Source organism: Puma concolor, chromosome A3, assembly GCF_028749965.1.
Source record: "Puma concolor isolate L17-30 chromosome A3, mPumCon1.1.hap2, whole genome shotgun sequence".
NCBI lineage: Eukaryota > Metazoa > Chordata > Mammalia > Carnivora > Felidae > Puma > Puma concolor.
In genome coordinates this window covers 7,370,477-7,391,602 of record NC_141669.1, presented here as the reverse complement: position 1 = coordinate 7,391,602, position 21,126 = coordinate 7,370,477, and the positions used below count along the sequence as shown (strand labels likewise).

The 21,126-nt window shown below is 49.3% G+C and overlaps 1 protein-coding gene and 1 non-coding gene across 3 annotated transcripts in view; both read right to left on the bottom strand.

The window, feature by feature from the left end:
• Nucleotides 1-2,750, bottom strand: part of GRHL1 (grainyhead like transcription factor 1) — a 56,614-nt gene extending 53,864 nt beyond the window's left edge. For both annotated transcript variants that reach the window (XM_086699997.1, XM_086699998.1), the window contains exon 1: nt 2,593-2,750. In XM_086699997.1, coding sequence (XP_086556123.1) covers nt 2,593-2,612 — 20 coding nt within the window. In that variant the 5' untranslated portion in view covers nt 2,613-2,750. The remainder of the gene's footprint in view (nt 1-2,592) is intronic.
• Nucleotides 2,751-15,598: 12,848 nt separating this feature from the next.
• TRNAG-ACC (transfer RNA glycine (anticodon ACC)) lies at nt 15,599-15,683 on the bottom strand. The gene has a single exon. It is a non-coding gene; the product is annotated as a tRNA-Gly (tRNA).
• Between the last annotated feature and the right edge of the window lie 5,443 nt (nt 15,684-21,126).

Sequence of the window (21,126 nt, the reverse complement as noted above, 5' to 3'; positions counted from 1 at the left end):
GGGGACTGTAAATCAATAAGGAGGCATAAGTTTCTGGCATGGGAGTTAACTGTTTATCTCAGAGATAAACACTTGAGAATCACGACAATAAATAAAGCCACTGAACGAAAGGAGCTTTTTCAAAAAAAAAAATAGGTGGGAAATCTTGTTTTTAAAAATCTTTCCTAGTTTCTCACACCGGGCAAGAACGGTTTCGTTTCAACACTGTTGTTTGGTGGGACAAATCCAGAAAAATCAACGGAGATCTTAGTAGAGTCTTACAGAAGACTTAATTTTAAAGATTAAGACAAACATGACTGATTCCAAAACCCTGAAATGTAAACAGTCTCAACAACTGTTCGGTTGGCGCTATTTAATAAGTCAATAAAGAGAAAAAATGGAACACTTACTCCAGCAAAATGAAGTTGAAGGGGCAAAAAAAAAAAAAAAAAAAAAAACCCACCAAAAACCTGTTAATGTTCAAAACGGCTCTGAATTATCACTATTCTAACAAGCAAATTTAAGGATCAGGCCTCATTGCAACACACAAATGAAATATGTTAAATGGCCTAAAGGTGACCTGCCTACTCTAAAAGTGAATGTAGAAAGATTGATTATCTTTTCAAGTAATCAACACAGGTTAGGGTTTGGCAGTCACCCAGGCCCTTTAAAAGCAGATACGGATTTTGAGAAAGGAGAACATCTTTGAAAAGGGGTGGGGACACGGGCCGACCACGTAACCTCAAAATCAGGTCTTCTTTCAAAGTCAATGGTTTAAACTCATGTCTAGGCATAAAATCCAAGGAGCTTACATTTCGCCGAAAAAGAAGACTCGAGGTGGTGCATGTACTATTTTAACACAAAACAAACTCAATGAGGCAGTTTGCTTAGAAATGCAGGAGTGGATTTAAATCTCACACGCACAAGAAATAAATACGTCACATACAAAAGGGCACTGCCTACACCATTCCGAGCCGAGTATTAACAACCACTGAATCAGTGCTATCTTGAGGTGATTTACTGGGGCATGGCTAAGCTATTATTAATAGTGTAATAGCTACTTCCAGAAGATTATGACAGCACTTGGCTCATTCAATTCCCGTAATGCTAGTTTTTCAGCTTCCCTTCTTCTCCCACCCCCATCCCAAATTTGTCCAGGCAACAGAGAATATTTCTTGCAAATGGCTTTGTTTGGGATCACCCTGAAGGTAGGTGCCTTACATTTCCAAAGCGTGCCAGAGGCCAAAATTTGAGCTTTGGAAATTTGCCTTATCTAAACCCTAAGTCAAGAAACAAACAGTCCCCAGTTGCCTGTCTTAGTCTACTTCCTCCTAGGACAGCCGGGCACTGGCAGGTGCTAGTCTCGAAAGGCCCCTCACTGCCTTGGGTAAGTCTTAAACCCTTCACCAATGAGCTCTCCAAGATTTCTGAAATATATTTCAAGTGATCACTTAATGGACAACACCAGGTTAATCCATTTAAGATATCCCATACACAATCTAACCCCCTCAATCAGAAAAAGAGCACACGTAAGTTACAACCTGGAAGGAATACGTCTGATCTGGATTTACTGATCTGAAATATACCCATTCGTTTGGTGCGATTCACTTTTTTCTTAAAACTTTTTTATTTCGGAACAATTTTATATTTACAGAAAAGCTGCAAAGAAAATACAGGAATATCCCTCACCCCGTGTCCCTTAATGTTAACATCTTACATTACCACCTTGCACGGGTTAGAAATATTTCTTTAATCACAAACTCCAAAAGACATATTAGCCCAGTACTTTTCTGTTTATCACCCTGATTTCGACGATTTCTTCCTCCTGATCTTTTCTGAGGATTTTTAATTACAGTAATCTGTAATTACCATCAATGATGCAAGTGGCAAAATAACTCCTACAACAATTTTCTCACTCACACAGCCAGCCAAGGGGAAAAAAAAAAAATGCCAGGACACCAGAGCACTTCAACTTTTCCCTAAATCTCTCCTTTCGGAAGTTCTAGCAGGCGGACTGCAGGCAGGAGACCGCTGGGCGACAGGGGACTGATTACCCGAGACATGTACCTTTCAGCGGGGGAGCGAGTGCCCCCCCCCCCCCCGAGCAAACGCGACCCCGCTGGGGGGGGGGGGTGGCACGGGAGGGTCCACGCGTCGCGGCCACAGCCCGACAGGCGCGGCACCACGAATCTCCCTCCCCGCACCCGGGCCACCAGCCGAGCGGAGATGGGGGCGCGCCCGCGGGGTGGTGCCGCCGAGGCGGAGGGGGGCTGAGCAGGGAGCTGTCCTCTCCGGAATCGAGTCCCCAAAGCAAGGGTCTCCCCGGGGGCTTCGGAGGAACAAAGGCGCGGGGGAGGGGATGCTGAAGGGCAGAGGCCGCGGCGGAGAAGAAAGTGGTCGGCGAGACGCGCCCCCAGCCCGGCCGGCCGGCTTCACACCCCGCCCGCCGGGCCTCGCCCCGCGCCCGGCCTCACACCCCCGTCCGTCCGTCCGTCCGCCCGCCCGCCCGGCCTCGCCTCGCCTCGCCGGGCCTCGCGGCAGGTGCGGCCGGCCCGGCGCGCAGCGGCGGCCTGAAGCCGCACGGCCGGACTCGCGCGCCGGCGCTTCACTTACTTATCGTACTCCTGTGTCATCGCGCTTGCTCGCCGCTGCCGGGCCGCAGAACTGGACTTTCGGGTTGGGACAGTACACCCGATCCGGGGGGGAGGAGGCGGCGGCGGCGGCGGCGGGTCCGGAGCGGCGGCCCCGACGGGTTGGGTTCGCTTTTCTCGCTCTGAGCCGGCTCGGCGCGGGCTGCGCGCTCTGGGCGCCCGGGCTCGACCGCCCATTGGCTGGCAGCGCGCCCGCCCGGGGCGGGGCCTCGGGGCCGGGAGGCCGGCGGCGCCGCCCGATTGGCCAGCGCGCGGGCCGCCGGGGCGGGGACCGCCGCTCCGCGTGGCCGCGTAGGTGCGGCGCGCCCCGCGCTCTCGGCCTGCCTCGGGCCGGGGACTGGCGTGGCCGCGCGGCTGCAGGCGCGCACCTTCCGCCCCTCCGCCGCCCTCCGCGCGCCCACCGCCCGGCGCCGAGCTCGCAGCCCTCGGCGGCTCACCTGAGGGACCGGCCAAGCTTTGGGGGTCCTTGTCGGGCCTTGGGGGCCTAACTTCCCCGCTAGCCCACCGAAGCCCTCCGCGGCTCCAGTGATGGAGCCACCCCGTCCGCGGTCCGCAGCTCGGCTGCCTCGGGCACCTTTCCCTCTCCGGGTCTGTGAAGCGCCCCGCCTTCGTGCCGCCTCTCAGTCCGCGTCCATTTATTTATGAGGCCTCTGGCTGTGGCCTGAGAAAGCTCAGATGTCTCCGGCCTCGCCGTGCCCACCGCAGCTGTCGGGCTTTCGAACCTTCTGCGCGTCCATCTTCTAGTGTCCGCTATGTGACAGTCACTGGGCAACTGCCCGTCTCCTAACCGTTGTTTCCCCTCGTGAGGCCTGGGTGAGGACCTGCCGAGTGGTGGCGTCAGCCTCGTCCTAGCCTCCTGGTCCCAAGTGCCTGCCCCTCCCCCTCTCCTGCGCCCCCACCTCACTGCTGGTCCCCCATCACCTCTAGTCCCTGCGCACCCCTTAGCCCTCTCAGAGTCCCCATCTGGGCTTCAACCCCTTCACCCCTCACTCCCCTCCCCACCCCCACCCCCAGAGCTCCTTCCTGGGGCTCCATCCCTAACCCACTGCTGAACCTTCCAGCATTTCCGGCATTTCCACCCCTACTCCGGCCGAATGGTCCTTCTGAGCGGAAGTTCCCTTCTCCAGGGTCAGCTGGCTCGTTCAACAAGTATAGGGAGAACTCCTGTATGCCAGGCATTGTTCTAGACGTGGAGGTAGTGAGCAGATTTCCCTGCCTGCCTTCAGCATCCTAGGGGGTAACCGACAATAAGCAGTTATGAGTAAGGTGTGTTGGAAACCGCGCTCATGAGACGGGCAAGTTCTGCGGGAGAAAAAGCAGGCAGCTGGAGAGCACGGGGTGGAGCTGGGGCTGGAAGGCCTGAGGAGGAAAGGCCTTCAAGGAAGTGGGGGAGGAGTGGGACAGGCACACCTTTGCAAAAGGTGTGGACGGTGGACATCAGGAGACCGGTGACCAGAGGAGGACAAAGCAGGAGGACAGGGGAGAGGTGTGTGGACTTTGGTTTTTACTAAGACAGAGGCTTTGGAGTAGAGCAGTGACCTGATCTCCCTCACGTCTTTAAGTAACCTGGGCGGTAGGAGCACGAAGATGGGAGCAGGGAGTCCCGATCGAAGATGATAGTCGCGTGGCCTAGGGTGGTGGAGTCGAGCAGCGAGAAGTGCCTGGATGTGTCCTGAAGGTAGAGCCAGCAGGATTTCCTGACAGGTGGATGTAAAGTATGAGAAGAAGAGAGTCCAAGACAGCTACAAGGTTTCCGGGTAAAAGCTGGAAGAGTGGGTTGGACGGGACTGTGGGGTCCAGGGAAGAGGGGGCCGAACGGACATCTGGGAGTCATCAGCGCAGAGATGGTCTTGAAAGCCTGGGGATAAGATGAATCTCCACTGCAGGGGGAGGACACAACAGGACCCCCAGGGGATCCTGGAGCCCCCAATGCAGAAAAGCTGGGAAGAAGAAGATCTAGCAGAGGGGGCCAAAGAGGGGAGATCGCCGAGGTGGGAGGGAAATGGATTCGTGGGAGCTGGGTGCAGAAAGTGAGACAGGAGGAAGGTGCGGTCAGCTGGGGCACATGTTGCCGGGAGGCCACAAAAGATGAGGATTTAGAAACAGGGAGGCCGCCGGGGTCTTTATATAGGTGGAAATCATCAGAGTTGGCGCGGCTTGAAGCAACCCCAAGTGGGCATTGTCCCCACCTCGACTTCTCCCTCTGCTGCATTTCCAGAGGTGGCCAGAGTGAACCTTATTAAAGCACACATTTGAGATCGTGTCACTCGGGTACACTCCAGATAAAGTGCAAACTCCGTCGCAGGGTGTGTAGATGAATAGCTCAACCTGCCCTTTCGCTCTTCCCCTCCCGATGCACAGAACTAAGAACCACCCCGTGCCCCCAATTCCCTGCTCCTCCGCTCCCCACTCGGCCAACTTCACTCAACCTTCCAGACTCGGCCAGGACTCCCCTTTCCTCCGGCGGGGCTCCCCTGACCTCCTAGGCTGGGTTAAGTGTCCTGTGCATCCCCACAGTCCCTTCTGCGTCACCCCACTACCATATTCTGTCTGTAGTATGTGATTTTCTGTTTGCATCTGTCCCCACCATAGTGGGAGCTCTTCGACAAAGGGCGGGGGTTGTATCGCTTTCGCGTGTATGTCCCCAGCCTCGTGGTATACACACAGGAACTATCCAGTAAGCGTCCGTTGAGCCTGCAGGCATCGGTTCTGCCCCTCTTCCCTTCTTGACCATGACCGGGGTTGATCTACGTGGCCTTCCTGAGACAGAGGACTAAAAGCCTCGTGCTTCACTCCCAGTGCCTGGTATCTGGTAGGCACAAAATAAATATGGGACAAGCGAATATCAAACCATATAACCAAAAACAAAAATAGTAAGGGCCCGAGGTTCTTAGACCCTAGAGGTATTGATAAAAAAAAAAAACAAACAAAAAACATTGGGTCTGTTTTTATAAATTTTCATATAGGCTATTGAGCTTGTCTCCAAGAGTTCTCTAAAACAGAAGTTAAAATCCTTACCTCTGAGCTCTCCACCTTTCTCTTGGTAATACCTTCTCTATTTTTTTTTTTTTTTACTATTTTTTTAAGTTGGAAAAATACTATGTGGTCATAGTTAAAAAAAAAAAAAGCAGAAAAGGAAGGGAGACATAAAGGAAAAACTACACGCAAATTTAAGTAACACAGAGGGTTTAGAGCACAGAGTCCCTCCCTCCTCCATCCAGAGATAATCGCTGTGAACGGTGTTTGGGGATCTTACTAGGTAATGCCCACGTATCTACAGGTATACGTATGTTTTATTTCCTTACACAAATGGTATTCATACTGCGCACAGCCCAACTCTCAGCTTGCTTCCTTCCATCTCCTATGTCTTAAACATTTTCCATGTGAGCACATACACATCTACTGAACTTAAGAAAAAAATGGCTGCATGGGGCACCTGGGTGGCTGAGTGGGTTAAGCGGTCAACTTCAGGTCTGGTCATGATCTCACGGCTCGTGGGTTCGAGCCCCTCGTCGGGCTCTGTGCCGACAGCTCAGAGCCTGGAGCCTGCTTCAGATTCTGTGTCTCCCTCTCTGCCCCTCCCCCCTCCCTCTCTCTCTCTCTCAAAAAAAAAAATATTGAAAATAATTTAAAAGATAATGAAAATTTAAAAAATGGCTGCATATTATTTCTTTGTATTGATATGTGATAATGAGACTCTATGGGTGAGCAATTAGGGTTTTCTCCTCAGTTTTTCACAATTGCAAACATTCTGCACCAAACATCTAACTATGCACTCTGCACACTTGATTGAGTCTAAGCTTAGGCTAAATCCCTAGAATTGCACTTCTATGAAAAAGACATATGCACAGGTGCAATCTTTACGGATCTTCCCAACTCGTTTTCCAAAAGGTTGCCCCATTTAGACTCCAACCAATGGGTTATCGGGACAGGCTGAATCACCAATGATGGGCATTCTCAAACTCAGCCTCGCCAGTCTGTTAGATGAAAACTAGCATCTCATTGTTTTGATTTGCATTTTTTAAAATTACGAGTGAGGTTTAGGATCTTTTTATTTGTTTGGCAATAATTCTTCTTCGCTAACGGATGGGGTTGTGGTTTTGGTTTTGTTTTTTTTTTTTTAAGAGAAGGGTCTTTGAGGCACTTTCTCGAGTCGTGGGCTTCCGAGTAGGGAACGTGGGGGTAAGGAGGCAGGGCCAAGTAGACTGAGAGAGCTCTAGCCCAGGTTCTACTGAGCTCAGTGGAGTTCGTGCTTTCTGGGCCTCAGAAAAAGGAAGAGGTTGAGCTGGTCATCTGGTCCCTTCCAGCTCCAGGGTCTCGTGACTGCAAGAATGGTTGCTAGGAGTTCTGATGTTAGCTACCCACAGCTTACAGAACTGAAGTCCAACCTCCGGAGCCTGGCATTTAAATTCCTTATCCATCTGGCCCCGATGGATACATTCTAAAGTTTGTCCCAGTTAAAAGCCCCAGGGCCCTGGACCCCATCACCGTGTTCCCTGAATATGCCCTGCAATTTCAGGCCCTCGGTTGCCTCTGCCATGCCTTTCCTTCTCTCTACCTCACTGCCCCCATCCCACCTCTGCTTTCAAGGCCACCTCCAAGGCCATCTCCTGCAAGCATCCTTCCCATCCTACTTGAACTACTCCTGCGGAGCCTCGGCCATCCCTTTGTTAAACTGCACATCACAAGCTGCTCTGCCTTTCAGTTAACTCAGCTCTGCATGAGTTTGAGAGAATGGCTTTAAGTCAATCAGATCTGGATTCAAATCTCAGATCTGCTTCACAGTTTTACCTCAAGCAGCCTGTCTCCCTGCCAGTCCTCAGTTTTTTCATCTGTGAAATGAGGAAAACAGCATCCAGTTCTGTGGAGTTAAATAACATCACGTAGTAAAGAATCTCACACAATGCCCAGCGCGAAGACACGTGACAGCGGGCCTCCGTCTTCCTGGGAGATTAGGTGGTCGGGAACCTAGTCTAGTTTCTCCAGGTGCTTGTTTGCTGGCTATGCCACCTCACCATCACCCGACGAGCCATTTGCGGGGCTCATCACGCACAGGGACCTCGCTCTGATGAAACAGCCATATGGAAGGGACATCTCAGTAGTTGCAATGGAAGAGCCTTCGTGCCTGACATCCGAGTTAGTCCCACCCAGTGTACCAGAGCCATTGTGTCTGTGCTGTGTCACTGTGTGTCTGCTGTGAGATGAAAGTCTTCTACTCTAGAGATACGGGGCATAGAAGGGAGAGTATGGAATCCCCGCCCTTGCCTCCCAGCCCTGTGACTTTGGAAAGTTACATAACCCTGAGCCTCAGTTTCCACAACTGGGGAATAGGAGACACTGATTCCTACCAAGGGATCCATTTGTTTTGTTTTGTGAAAAGTATCTCAAACAATGCCAGACCTATTGGAATTCAATAAATATTAAACGTCCCGACTTCCCATTGTCCCTCACCGTATTATATAAGCCGCTTAATGGACAGAAACTGTATCTCATATATATTTTAAAAACCTCATCATTGAGGTGCCTGGGTGGCGCAGTCGGTTAAGCGTCCGACTTCAGCCAGGTCATGATCTCGCGGTCCGTGAGTTCGAGCCCCGCGTCGGGCTCTGGGCTGATGGCTCGGAGCCTGGAGCCTGTTTCCGATTCTGTGTCTCCCTCTCGCTCTGCCCCTCGCACGTTCATGCTCTGTCTCTCTCTGTCCCAAAAATAAATAAACATTGAAAAAAAAAATTTAAAAAAATAAAAATAAAAACCTCATCATCTAGCATAGCAATAAGCATATTATATAGTATCGATAATTGTTATTCAGGATGGTGAGGACATTAGCCTTCTTTGGGCAGTACTCATCGATCACATACCTGAGCTCCTTTGACTCTTAAAACCAGCCTTTGAGGTAGACAGGGTTATGCCCACCTTGTAGATGAAGAAGCAAGGCCCAGAGAGATCAAGTGATGTTTTTAGAGTCTCCTACTCGGGAATTTTGGGACTTGAACCCAGACCCTTGTTTCCAAATCCCACACTTTCCCTTCTACGTGGTCCCGATATGAGAGCATTTCTGCCTGATATTCTGGGTGCAGCCTGTGGCCCCATTATAAAGCAGCCTGGACACTTTACATGCGGCAGAGCCATGGCTGGGGCTTCTGGTGACAGCCTCTGGCTTCCAGGATCGGGTTTGATTATTCCCTAAATTGATCCTCAAACTTAGACAACATGGGGACTCGCAGAACCCTCTCTCCGCTTTTCGGTATCCGACGCTCTGTTTTCGGAGGTCCTTAGTGGCATTGTCCTGAATGCGCCCGTTCAAGGAGGCTTCGCCCCTTCCCTTCCATGTCTGCCATGTTCTTCCAGCATGACTGCAGTCTCAGGTGAGTCTTGTTAAATACCTGGGCCTTGATCCAGACTCTCTCCCGTTTCTGAATGGAGGCAGAAGAGCGATGTCAGGCTGGGTGTCACCCTCTTGCTGGCAACTGGAACCCAGATATCTCACATTCTTTTCCTCTGGCTTCATGGAGATCGATCATTCCAGTGAAGGCTCAACATTGCACCACAGCTGCCAGAAAGCCCTCGGCTTGGAAACACTGGCCTTACCCTTCGGTAAACCTCCCTTGCCCGTGACTAACGCTGAGTGGGGCGGGGAGCCATCATGCTTTGCGGCCTTCTCCAGAAAGCGCTCCAGGCTCGGGAGGGGAAGGAAGGCCTGTCCTCGGCTGGCCGGCTCACATTTGCATACTTTACTCCCTGAAGAAAAGGTTATGAGTGGTAAAACGCCTTCGTTATAAACTATCCACTTAAAATTGTAGCATCTCACCGCTTTTGACTACTACGAGAGAGAGAGATTGTCCTCCCTCGGTAGGAAGGAAAGTTGGAATTAAGTTCCTCATCCTCTCAGTAAAAGCTCCTCAGGGCATCACAAAACTCCCAGGTGACCCTACTCTGGGGCCATTGTGGGGATCAGCAGATGGGGACACTACTCTGAGACGGGAGATCAGAGGGCTGGCTTTTTTTTTTTTTTTTTCAACGTTTATTTATTTTTGGGACAGAGAGAGACAGAGCATGAACGGGCGAGGGGCAGAGAGAGAGGGAGACACAGAATCGGAAACAGGCTCCAGGCTCCGAGCCATCAGCCCAGAGCCCGACGCGGGGCTCGAACTCACGGACCGCGAGATCGTGACCTGGCTGAAGTCGGACGCTTAACCGACTGCGCCACCCAGGCGCCCCCAGAGGGCTGGCTTTTAACACATACACGGAGCGAGCAAAACACAAAAAGTGCTTCTTCAAAGGCATGTGATCCCAGGGGCACCCGGGTGGCTCAGTCGGTTGAGCACCGGACTTCGGCTCAAGTCATGATCTCACGGTTCGTGGGTTCGAGCCCCGCGTCAGGCTCTGTGCTGACAGCTCAGAGCCTGGAACCTGCTTGAGATTCTGTGTTTCCCTCTCTCTCTGCCCCTCTTGGCTCATGCGCTCTCTTTCTCTCTCAAAAATAAGTGAACGTTAAAAAAATTTTTTTTTAAAAAAGGCATGTGATCCTTAATAAAGCAAGACAGATGCACTGGCACTGTATTGAAAATGCCAAAGAAGAGGGGTTCTAACAAGTTTCTGGTGGGTGGCAGGTAGAAGTCAGTTGAACGAGCCTCATGATTACAGATTAGATGTGGGACGTCTCCTACACACGGCTCCTCTTTGGCATTGTCACCTGCATATTTTTGATCCTTGTGAGCTCTATTTTTCGCATAAGAGCTGTAGTTTCCTCCCCTCAAAAATCTCCTACCCAGCCCGCGGGTGCACGTACTCACAGACTAACTCGCGATCTGGTGCACAAATCGCTCCTCCTGGAGACCCAGGAACATCAGCACAGATGTTGTAGATGCCCTGATGGAGGTGTGTGTCACGTGCTTTGGGGAGGACGGATTCTGCCCGGGAGAGCTGAGGTGGGGAAAGGTGGGGGGTGGCGTTTGAGCAGGGTCGTAAAGAAAGAATAAGGGGTCTTCTGAGACAAGGGAGGGCATTTCTGGCAGGGAACACAGCACGGGCAGAGGCCCCGAGGTGTGAGATGTCATGGCTGTTCAGGGACCCCTCGCTTGCACTGGAAGGAATCACACTCTCACGGGCCTCCCAGACCAAGCTATCAGGCTGTTGTCAACAGAAGCCATCGCAGGGTGAGTCTCCGAGTGGCATCAGATCTGTTTTGGCGGAAATACTTGGCAGGGGCGGGGCAGATGCTTGGAAAGGAGAGTGGTTTTGCACCCACCGGGACGGTGGTGGTGAGGACCTGGGCTGGGCAGCGACTATGTTATCAGAGGATTGGAGACCGGCCAGAGAGGTCCTTGGTGGTGGAACCGCCAGGGCTGAGTGACAGAGATGTTGGATGACAGATTGGGAGGAGTTGGCGATTTATTGCTTAGGTGATTAGGTGAATGGTGCTGTCACTGACAGCCGGGGAGCAAGGAGGCCAAACAGGTTTGGGGCAGAGGTTTTGGAGGAGGGGGTGGTGAGGAAACACACCAGTCATAAACCAATGTTTTCACCTTCGTGGTAGCTCTCGGGCTCCTCCGATTCCACGCTGACATCACCAGGGCTTGGAGCTCTGTGAGGCGGGGCTGGAAGCTGGTGAAGCCCTCACATTCCGGAGCTAGAGTGCCTGGCATTAGAACTTCTCGATGGCTTTGGGGCGCCCAGGGGGGCTCAGTCGGTCAAGAGTCCGACTTTGGCTCAGGTCGTGATCTCGGGGTTCATGAGTTGGAGCCCCGAGTTGGGCTCTGTGCTGATAGTGCGGGGCCTGGAGCCTGCTTTGAGTTCTGTGTCTCCCTCTCTCTGCCCTTCCCTCTCTGTCTCTCTGTCTCTCTCTAAAATGAATACACATTAAAAAAAAAAAAAAAGAACTTCTCAATGTCTTTATTTGTCGAATAACACGGTACTGCATCATGGGACCAGTCGGGATTAGTAGAGGTGGTTCGTGTAAATTGCTGAGACCACGGCCTGGAATATTCTGAGCACTCCAGAGATACGTGCTATCTGTGTGGTATGGCCACAGGTACACCTTGAGCAAAAGAGATGCCCATTTGCCCCTTCTGTTTTAAAAATGCTTCGGGGGCACCTGGGTGGCTCCCCGGTTAAGTGTCTGACTCTTGATGTCGGCTCCGGTCATGATCTCATGGTGTGTGGGTTCGAGTCCCGTGTTGGGCCCCCGCCCCCACCCCATGCCGGGCTCTGCTTGGGATTCTCTCCCTCTCTCCCTGCCCCTCCTGTGCTCCCTCTCTCAAAAGAAATAACGAAACTCCTAAAAAAAAATAAAAACACTTCTATTTGGTTCCAAACCAACATTTGCAAGGCAGACAACCAGGTGCGATAGTGAAGTGGGGATCCTTGCGGTGCATGGCTGATGAGAAAGTAGGAAGGTTTTCGCGAACTTTTCCCTTTTTACCATCACTCCTTCCATCGGAGGCGTCTCCTGAACATCCGTGGAATGTAGGGTTCTAGACGGAGCATGAGAAATGGCCCCCAGTGTCAGAGGCTCACCGCCTGGCTCGGACAATAGGACATGTGCGGAAGTAGGTTTCAGACAGTGGACGTGCTGTGGGTCCCGAGGAGCAAGAAGACCCCTCCCTGATGCTGTGGAAGGACCCGAGGGCCCTTTCAGACGGAGGGAGGATGAAATCAGTCTGAGGGACAGAGCGAGGTGGGGGCTGGGAGGCGGGGACCAGGTGGGAGAACAGAGAAGGGGGCCGGGGGTTGCCAGGTGATGAAAGGCAGGCTCTGGGGCCACCCCAGCTGCTCTGACCCTCGGGCTGTGGTGAGGAGGGGGGCAGGCAGGGGAGTCGGGAAGGGTCTGAACTTGATCAGACGCAGATCCCTGGGCTGCCCTTGGAGAAACTCGGTGGGTAGACAGGGAGGCGTGGAGAGGGGGTGACATGTGCAAGGTGTCTTGACATCATGGCCAAGCGGTGAGTGGGGGGGGAGACAGGGCCCAAGCAAGGTGACCGAGGACCCCAGGCGGAGGAGACCTTCCCTGGTGTGGATTTTGTCCCGGTGTGAATTTCTAAGGAGAGAAAGGTAAAAATAAATGAACATGTTTACGATATTTTCTTCTCCTCCAACGTGGTAAAGAACACGTTTTTCCTACTTCTGGCCCTGGAGTTAAATTCAGAGACCACCTTTTTCATTTTAGGTAATGTTTAACTTCATCACTGAATCTGAATTAATGTAGACAACAATGGTGACAAAAGGTAATTACATTTAAGTGGCATTCTAACTTAAAAATTCTTTTGGAAATATCTGTGAGTCACCCAGTTCAACGCAAATATCCATAAAACATGCACTAATCGTTCTAGAAGGAAATAATTGTAGCAGAAGGGCAAAAGGCCAAGTGAGCTGAGAAATACCAGGTTCTTAATTTATAAAGTCAATAAAAGCGCTCTTTTGTAAGTCCTCCTCAAATCATGGCGCATTATCAGGTAAGTCTGGCACTAACATCACTTTATGCTTAAATACTTCACAAGGACACGGAACAAGGGAACGTACCCTGAGAGCTTCTCGAAAACATTTTGTGACAGACTTCATACGGTGTGAACTTACTCAGCTTTCAAGAATACAGAGGCACTGTAAATGGAAAAAAAAAAAAATGTCACTGGCTATATGCCCAACATGAAAACACACGCTTTTAACTCGCTGCGGTGTATAATAATTCACAGAGCTTTGGAAATTCTACTCAAAGTTTTCCTTAAGTCTTGGAAATAATGCGCCTTCTCCCCTAAGCAATATAGCTTTCTGTGTAAATACAGGGTTGAATTCATAGTGCTTTTTTTTCTCGGCTTTGTGCCAATGGAGGAAAAAAAAAACCAACCCAAAGAGCTAACAAAGAACTACACACTCTCCCCGGGGTGAACGTGCTGCCCCTGCTGGCCCCGGCCCTGGGCTCTCCTCCTTCCTCTGGGCTATAGAAGGCTCCATCCACTTTCGTGTGGCAATGACACGCCTGTTGTGCCCCCAGAGAAATACTGCCCTTTGGTGAGATAAATAAACAACATTACTTTCCCATGATGATGTCGCTTTACCCAATGTAAGAGGGGCCAAATCTGGCAGGCAGAAGAGCCGTTTCTCCTTTCAAGTCTAACCCAGAATTCCAAACTGCCTGAAGAAATCCACGTTTTTTGAAGGGTTAAAAAAAACAAACCCTGGGGTACCTGGGTGGCTCATTTAAGCCTCTGCCTTCAGCTCAGGTCATGATCTCACGGTCTGTGGGTTCGAGCCCCGCGTCGGGCTCTGTGCCGACAGCTCAGAGCCTGGAGCCTGCTTCGGATTCTGTGTCTCACTCTCTCTTTGCCTTGTCCCTGCTAGCACTCTGTCCTCTCTCAAAATTAAATAAACATGACATTTTTAAAAAATTTTTTTAACATTTATTTATTTTTGAGACAGAGAGAGACAGAGCATGAACGGGGGAGGGGCAGAGAGAGAGGGAGACACAGAATCAGAAGCAGGCTCCAGGCTCTGAGCCATCAGCCCAGAGCCCGACTCGGGGCTCAAACTCACGGACCGCGAGATCGTGACCTGAGCTGAAGTCGGATGCTTAACCGACTGAGCCACCCAGGCACCCCTACAGTTTTTTTTTAAATACCCAAACCAAGGGAGGGAGCATGGGCCAAATGGGTAAGGGGCATTAAGGAATCTACTCCTGAAATCATTATTGCACTATATGCTAACTAATTTGGATGTAAATAAAAGATAAAATTAAATTAAAAATAATAAAAAACATTGAATAATAAATAAATAAATAAATAACCCAAACCAAAAATGTATGTTCAAAATTTGTGATATCCTTGTAGATTAACAAAATATTTAGGTCAATGTTCTGTATTCTCAGGAGAAAAGATCCTCATCGCACCTCCCTGAATTAATTTTTTAATTAAAAAACTTTAGAGGTTTTTTTTATGTTAATCTTCTAGATCAAACTTTGAATCGCTACAGATATGGATGGATAGATTTATCTCAATATAGTAAATGAGAAAACAGGTGGGTAGGTGTGGAATAAACATACTCGCAGCTGTTTTCCACGATGTTCTGATGATCGAAGTTTGATACTCCAGACAACGAAGAACAGGAAATTCACTCAACTTCAGTACATATATGCTATATTTGCATGGCTATGAGCTTAGACGGATCACTGACAGACAAAACAATTTAAAGACTTTTTTTTTTCTTTCCAGAAGTACCTATTACATTCTATTTTCACCCCCTGGAAGTGTCTGATTTCTCACTGTCACAATAGTTACTGGAGATGAGACCACGTGAAATTTTACTTGGTTTTATTTCCCTCTAGGGTGGTCACCTCATCTGCAAAATTATATTTCACTGGAGTGGTAAGGTATTTAATTTAAAAAAAAAAACATAAAATAAGTTTCGTTCATAAAAGAGATTCCACCCAAATCAACAAGTACCACAAGTCTGTCTCCTGGCAAAATAATTTATGGCTTCCCCTGAAAGGAGATGAAAAACCTGATTCCTGCTCCAGGTGGGGGAAGCCTGGGAACTGGGCACCCCTCCCTGGGCACCCAGCCCTTCCAAGCTGCCCCTGCCAGCTGTGAGTTCCTCTATGCTCCCACTGGGCTCTATTTGAATTTTTTTTTTTTTTTAAAGATTTTTTTTTTCAACGTTTATTTATTTTTGGGACAGAGAGAGACAGAGCATGAACGGGGGAGGGGCAGAGAGAGAGGGAGACACAGAATCTGAAACAGGCTCCAGGCTCTGAGCCATCAGCCCAGAGCCTGACGCGGGGCTCGAACTCCCGGACCGCGAGATCGTGACCTGGCTGAAGCTGGACGCTTAACCGACTGCGCCACCCAGGCGCCCCTGAATTTTTTTTTTTTAATGTGTATTTATTTTTGCGACAGAGAGAGAGCATGAGTGGGGATGGGCAGAGAGAGAGGGAGACACAGAATCTGAAGCAGGCTCCAGGCTCCGAGCTGTCAGCACAGAGCCTGACGTGGGACTCGAACCCACGAGCCGTGAGATCGTGACCTGAGTGGTAGTCAGACGCCCAACCGACTGAGCCACCCAGGCGCCCCTACTGGGCTCTATTACATCCATTATGGCACTTCGTCTACTTCTGCCTTATTTCATAACCGCGTACCTTTTTAGTTTAGAAATAGCTGAGGCAAGTATTCAAACAGAGCTAGGCCTTGAGGAGACCAGGGTGTCCTGTGCCCATGTGGGGGGACTGCAGCAGAGAAGTAATGGCCGCCCACTCCAAGGGGCACCCGCTGTACTAAGGCACGCCTGAGCGTGGAAGGGGTCCAGAGGCACCTTCGCTCTCCCCGCCAGAACATGGGAGGCAGCTGGGGGAGCTGGGGGCTGTCATTCCTCGTGGACACCCCGAGCCTGTGGGAGCTGAGCGGAGCGATCAGCACCCACGACCATCTGTATCAGAGAGCTGGCAAGGACCTTGAGGACACACGTAGGGTGAGGGCTCTTTCTCCATCTCACCCTTGAACCCAGAGACCATCTAGGGAAGGAGACAGATTGGTAAAACAGCCCGGATCACTTTACTAAATATTTATCCCAAAGTGGTCGTTTTAACCCTGAAGAGACGAAGATGTCTTTAATTGGTAAGACTAAAGATCCAAAGCTGTATCTTTGCTGCCCTCCAGCCCTACCCAACAGGATGGAGACGAGGGAAAAGTTACAGATAATAAAATCGAGGGGCATAATTTTTGTGGATTGAATGTGGCCAAATACATTTTGACTCTGTTGGGGCGCCTGGCTGTCTCGGTGGGGCGCGTAACTTTTCATCTCAGGATGGTGAGTTTGAGTCCCATGTTGGGCATAGCGATTACCTAAAAATAAAAATCTTAATAAAAAAAATTAGGCTCTGCTAATACTGTAAGCTTTGGGGAAGCGAAAGCTGTTTAAGTCTCAGGAGAGACAGTGTAGTTCAGCAATTTATTCTAGACTGTCTGTGTGACTTTGGGCAAGGTATTCAACCTCCCCCATGTCTCAGGTTCCCCATCTGTAAAATGGAATAATAGTACCTACATCATGTAGTTGTTGTGAGGGATAAACTAATAACTCATTTATTAATTTAACTCCATTAACATATATGAAAAAATACGGAACATTAAGAAAAACATCTGGCACATAACAGACCTTATGCAAGCATTTACTATTAGGTCATTCTCTAAGACTAGAACAAAGCTGGATGCTAATAGTTATAAAGTATCTCACAGAATGTCCTGGTGGTAGACGATCAACAGATGTTAGGAATTAGTTTACTCGTAATACCCTAGCATCATAGTTTGCACATATAAGATGTGAAGACTTTGAACTTGAGAGAAAAGACCGCAATGAGATATTGCTCATTGCCTGTCAACAGACGGTCCCCCCACCTTTCCCTGTTAATAGTACCCAAAGTTTGCTCAAATGTTAAAGAAAGATCCTTAATCCTGGGGAAGGTAGGAATGCAACAGACAGCCCGCTCCCCCGACCTTTCTCTGTTAATAGTACCCTAATTTTGCTCAAGTATTAAAGAAAGACCCTTAATCCCAGGGAAGGTACGAATGCATCACGGTCATCTAAACCAGTCATGGTAATCCTATCCCCCTTTGCTAGTTATGGTGCAGTTCTGGCCAATGGAGGTAAAGAACACTCTACCAGGGGGCTTCTAGAAAATTCCCTCTTTGTACCAGGATTTGTCTGTGTGGAATTGTAGCATCCATCTTGTGACCCTGAAGTAGCAAGCTGGAGAACAAAAGGCCACCATGCTTCGAACCACCTGAGCGCAAACAGTCTGGGTCCCTGATGGGATTGCTGGGCCCCTGAACCAAATCTGGAACCACTTACTTCCAGAGCTTTCATGAGGTGTTAAAAGAAAAAACAAATTACCTCTGATTTAACAGTTAGGGATTCTGTTCATTGCAGCCTAAAAGCATTTGCTTACCTCCCATTCCCTGTCATTTATTTTTGAACTTTACCGATACGTGATACACCTGTGGTTCTCACATTAGTGTGCACAGAATCACCTGGAGGGCTCCACGCCGAGTTTACAAATCGGCAGGTCAGGGATAGGGCCTGGACTTCTGCATTTCTAATAAGTTTCCAGGTGATGTCAATGTTGTTGGTCCAAGGATCCCACTTTGAGAACCACTGTGTAGATACGCGAGACATTTTTATTGAAATAAATGTACAGAAATATCCACGAATCTTCTTCCTGGCAGTGGAGAAAAGAAAGCTACTGAACAACATTTCCTATGAACACAGATGCAAAACCTCTTAATAGTTCAGCAAAATAGGGGCGCCTGGGTGGCGCAGTCGGTTAAGCGTCCGACTTCAGCCAGGTCACGATCTCGCGGTCCGTGAGTTCGAGCCCCGCGTCAGGCTCTGGGCTGATGGCTCGGAGCCTGGAGCCTGTTTCCGATTCTGTGTCTCCCTCTCTCTCTGCCCCTCCCCCGTTCATGCTCTGTCTCTCTCTGTCCCAAAAATGAGTAAATGTTGAAAAAAAAAATTAAAAAAAAAAAAATAAATAAAAAAAGAAAAAAAAATAGTTCAGCAAAATAAATTCAACAATATGTAAAATGGATGATAGATCATGACCAAGTAAGGTTTATACTAGGAACGCAAGGTTGGTTTCACATTTGAAACTCAGTTGAACTTCAAATGTGAAACCACATTAACTGGCTAAGAGACAATGGGGACGCCTGGGCGGCTCAGTCAGTTAAGCATCTGACTTTGGCTCGGGTCATGATCTCACGGTCCATGGGTTCAAGCCCCGTGTCAGGCTCCGTGCTTACAGCACAGAGCCTGCTTGGGATTCTCTCTCTCCCTCTCTTTCTCTACCCCTCCCCCAAAATATATAAACCAAAAAAAAAAAAAAAAAAAAAAAAGATGGGGCGCCTGGGTGGCGCAGTCGGTTAAGCGTCCGACTTCAGCCAGGTCACGATCTCACGGTCCGTGAGTTCGAGCCCCGCGTCGGGCTCTGGGCTGATGGCTCAGAGCCTGGAGCCTGTTTCCGATTCTGTGTCTCCCTCTCTCTCTGCCCCTCCCCTGTTCATGCTCTGTCTCTCTCTGTCCCAAAAATAAATAAACGTTGAAAAAAAAAATTAAAAAAAAAAAAAAAAAAAGAATCAAGTAGACAAAAAATAAAACAAGAATTAAAAAAAAAAAGAGAGAGAAAATGTACCATTATCTCAAAGTTGCAGGAAAAGCATCTGAAAAAAAAAAAAAAAAAAACGACCAACATTAATTCCCGATTAAAAAAAAAAACAAATTCTGCAATCTAGGAGTAGAAGGGAACTTGCTGAACTGCCAACAGCATCCATGGAGAGCTCTATCTATACAAACCCTCTAGGAGATCCCATCTGGCCCCGCAATTTTTAAATATTACTTATATTCTGTGTTTTCCTACATTGCCATGACCCCAGACCTCTGAACCACAGACCGCCCCCCAGCTTCGTCCTTTGACATGCCTCCAGTGTCTGATCAGCATCTCAAACTCGACGTGCCCCAAACAGAACAGATTTCCCGATCCCCCCTCTTCTGAGTTCCCCTGTGGTATGCAGCCTAAAATTAAGGCCCAAAACCATGTGGCGTCCTGACATCTGGTGAAACTAGGAGGGCCCCAAGTGGCCTAACGGCAACTTCCCCTCCCCACTCTGCTCCGTGGATCGGGTCCCCTAATCAAACACACCTCATGAAGAAGACCAAGGGGCTGCCGAGTACCAGGTTTGAGCTCCCCACTGCCCATCGGATTATTCAAATAAGCCAATGACACCCTCGGGCAGGAACCAGGGGTCACTCCTTCCCCCTGATACTGCAGAGCCTGCCTCCCACGCTCCCTGGTTGTTCCCCGTTCCCAAGTGTGCCTGCCCCCCCCCTCTGCCTTGGCCCTATGTTGTGTGCTGCGTCCTCTCGCGGGTGGTAAGTACCTACGATCCATAAACTGCTGTCAACCTCATCTATTCAATGTCAGGTACAGTGTGTTTGGCTAGTCCCACAACCTTCTTTTTTTTTTTAACGTTTATTTATTTTTGGGACAGAGAGAGACAGAGCATGAACGGGGGAGGGGCAGAGAGAGAGGGAGACACAGAATCGGAAACAGGCTCCAGGCTCTGAGCCATCAGCCCAGAGCCTGACGCGGGGCTCGAACTCACGGACCGCGAGATCGTGACCTGGCTGAAGTCGGACGCTTAACCGACTGCGCCACCCAGGCGCCCCAGTCCCACAACCTTCTAACCCAGCGGTTAACTTCCCTCACACACAGGGGGAGCAGCAGGAAATTAAAGGGCCCAGGAACCAGGACAGTGGGCTCTAATGAGGCCTCTACCTCTGCACCGTGTATTCACCACAGGGCAAAGCGGGCCTTCTAGGACACAGGCTTGATCACATCATTCTTTTGCTCAAAATTTTCTAATGGCTTCCTATGACACCTTTGGGATAAAACCCAAAGCCCTTACCGGGGCCTTGAATGCAAATTCTTCCATTTCGTGTGCTATTAATCTCCCTTTCAACCGTAACATTCCGGCTGCCCCGGACCACATGGTACTCCTTGAATCCATCAAGCATACCCCTGCCTCAGAGCCTTTGCACGTTTCCTCTGCCTGGAATGACCTTCCCCTGGAAGGTTATCAAGCTCCATGGCCTAGGCCATTGGTTGTACTTCACAGCAGTTGATCTCTGCTCAAGGTCACCTCCCAGGGGCCTTCCTCAATCTCCTTCGATAAAAAGGCCCACCCTTATCACCCTTGCCTTGCTTTTTCTTCATTGTATTTCCTTAGCCCAACTATTATATATTTGGTACTACCTGCCCCCACCCAATTAGGGTAGAAGATCCTTCAAGGCAGGGACCTTGTTTAATGCTGTTATCTCCAGTGCCTGGAATATGCCCGGAACACAGAAGTTGCCCAGCATTGCATGAATAACCTGTGAACAAGAATGCCTGACTTTCCAATATCCTCACCAGATAGTCGAAACCTTTACAAATCTTTGGCAAATCTAACATGTGGGAAATAGTATCTATTTTAATTTGTATTTCTTTAATATGACCAAGGTGGAGTATCCTATCATTTTTTGGCTTGGCCTTTGTATTTCTTTTTTCCAGAAAGCTATCTTTTCATACCTCTTGCTCAGTTTGTCTGTTTTCTGTTGCTTTGCAAGAGCTATTGATACATTAAAGAAATTAGTCCTGTGTCCGTCACGTGCTGCAAATATATTTTCCTAACGTGCCATTTGCCTGTGGCTTTGTAGTCTTTCCCTTTTGGCTTCTGCTTTTGGGGCACGCTCAGAAAGTCCTTCTGCACTCCAAGATCATCCAGACAGCTCTACTCGTTTACTTCTGACACTGTAACGTATATGTGGATGTAAAGGTTATGACGTTTAGATCTTTGATCCATCCGGGATTTCCTCTGGGGCATAAAGAATAAGGAAGCCATCTAGTTCGGAAAGCAAATTTAGCTTTAACATACAATGAATACAAATTTCCAGGTATTATTTATAAAACTTATTTTAATTTTGT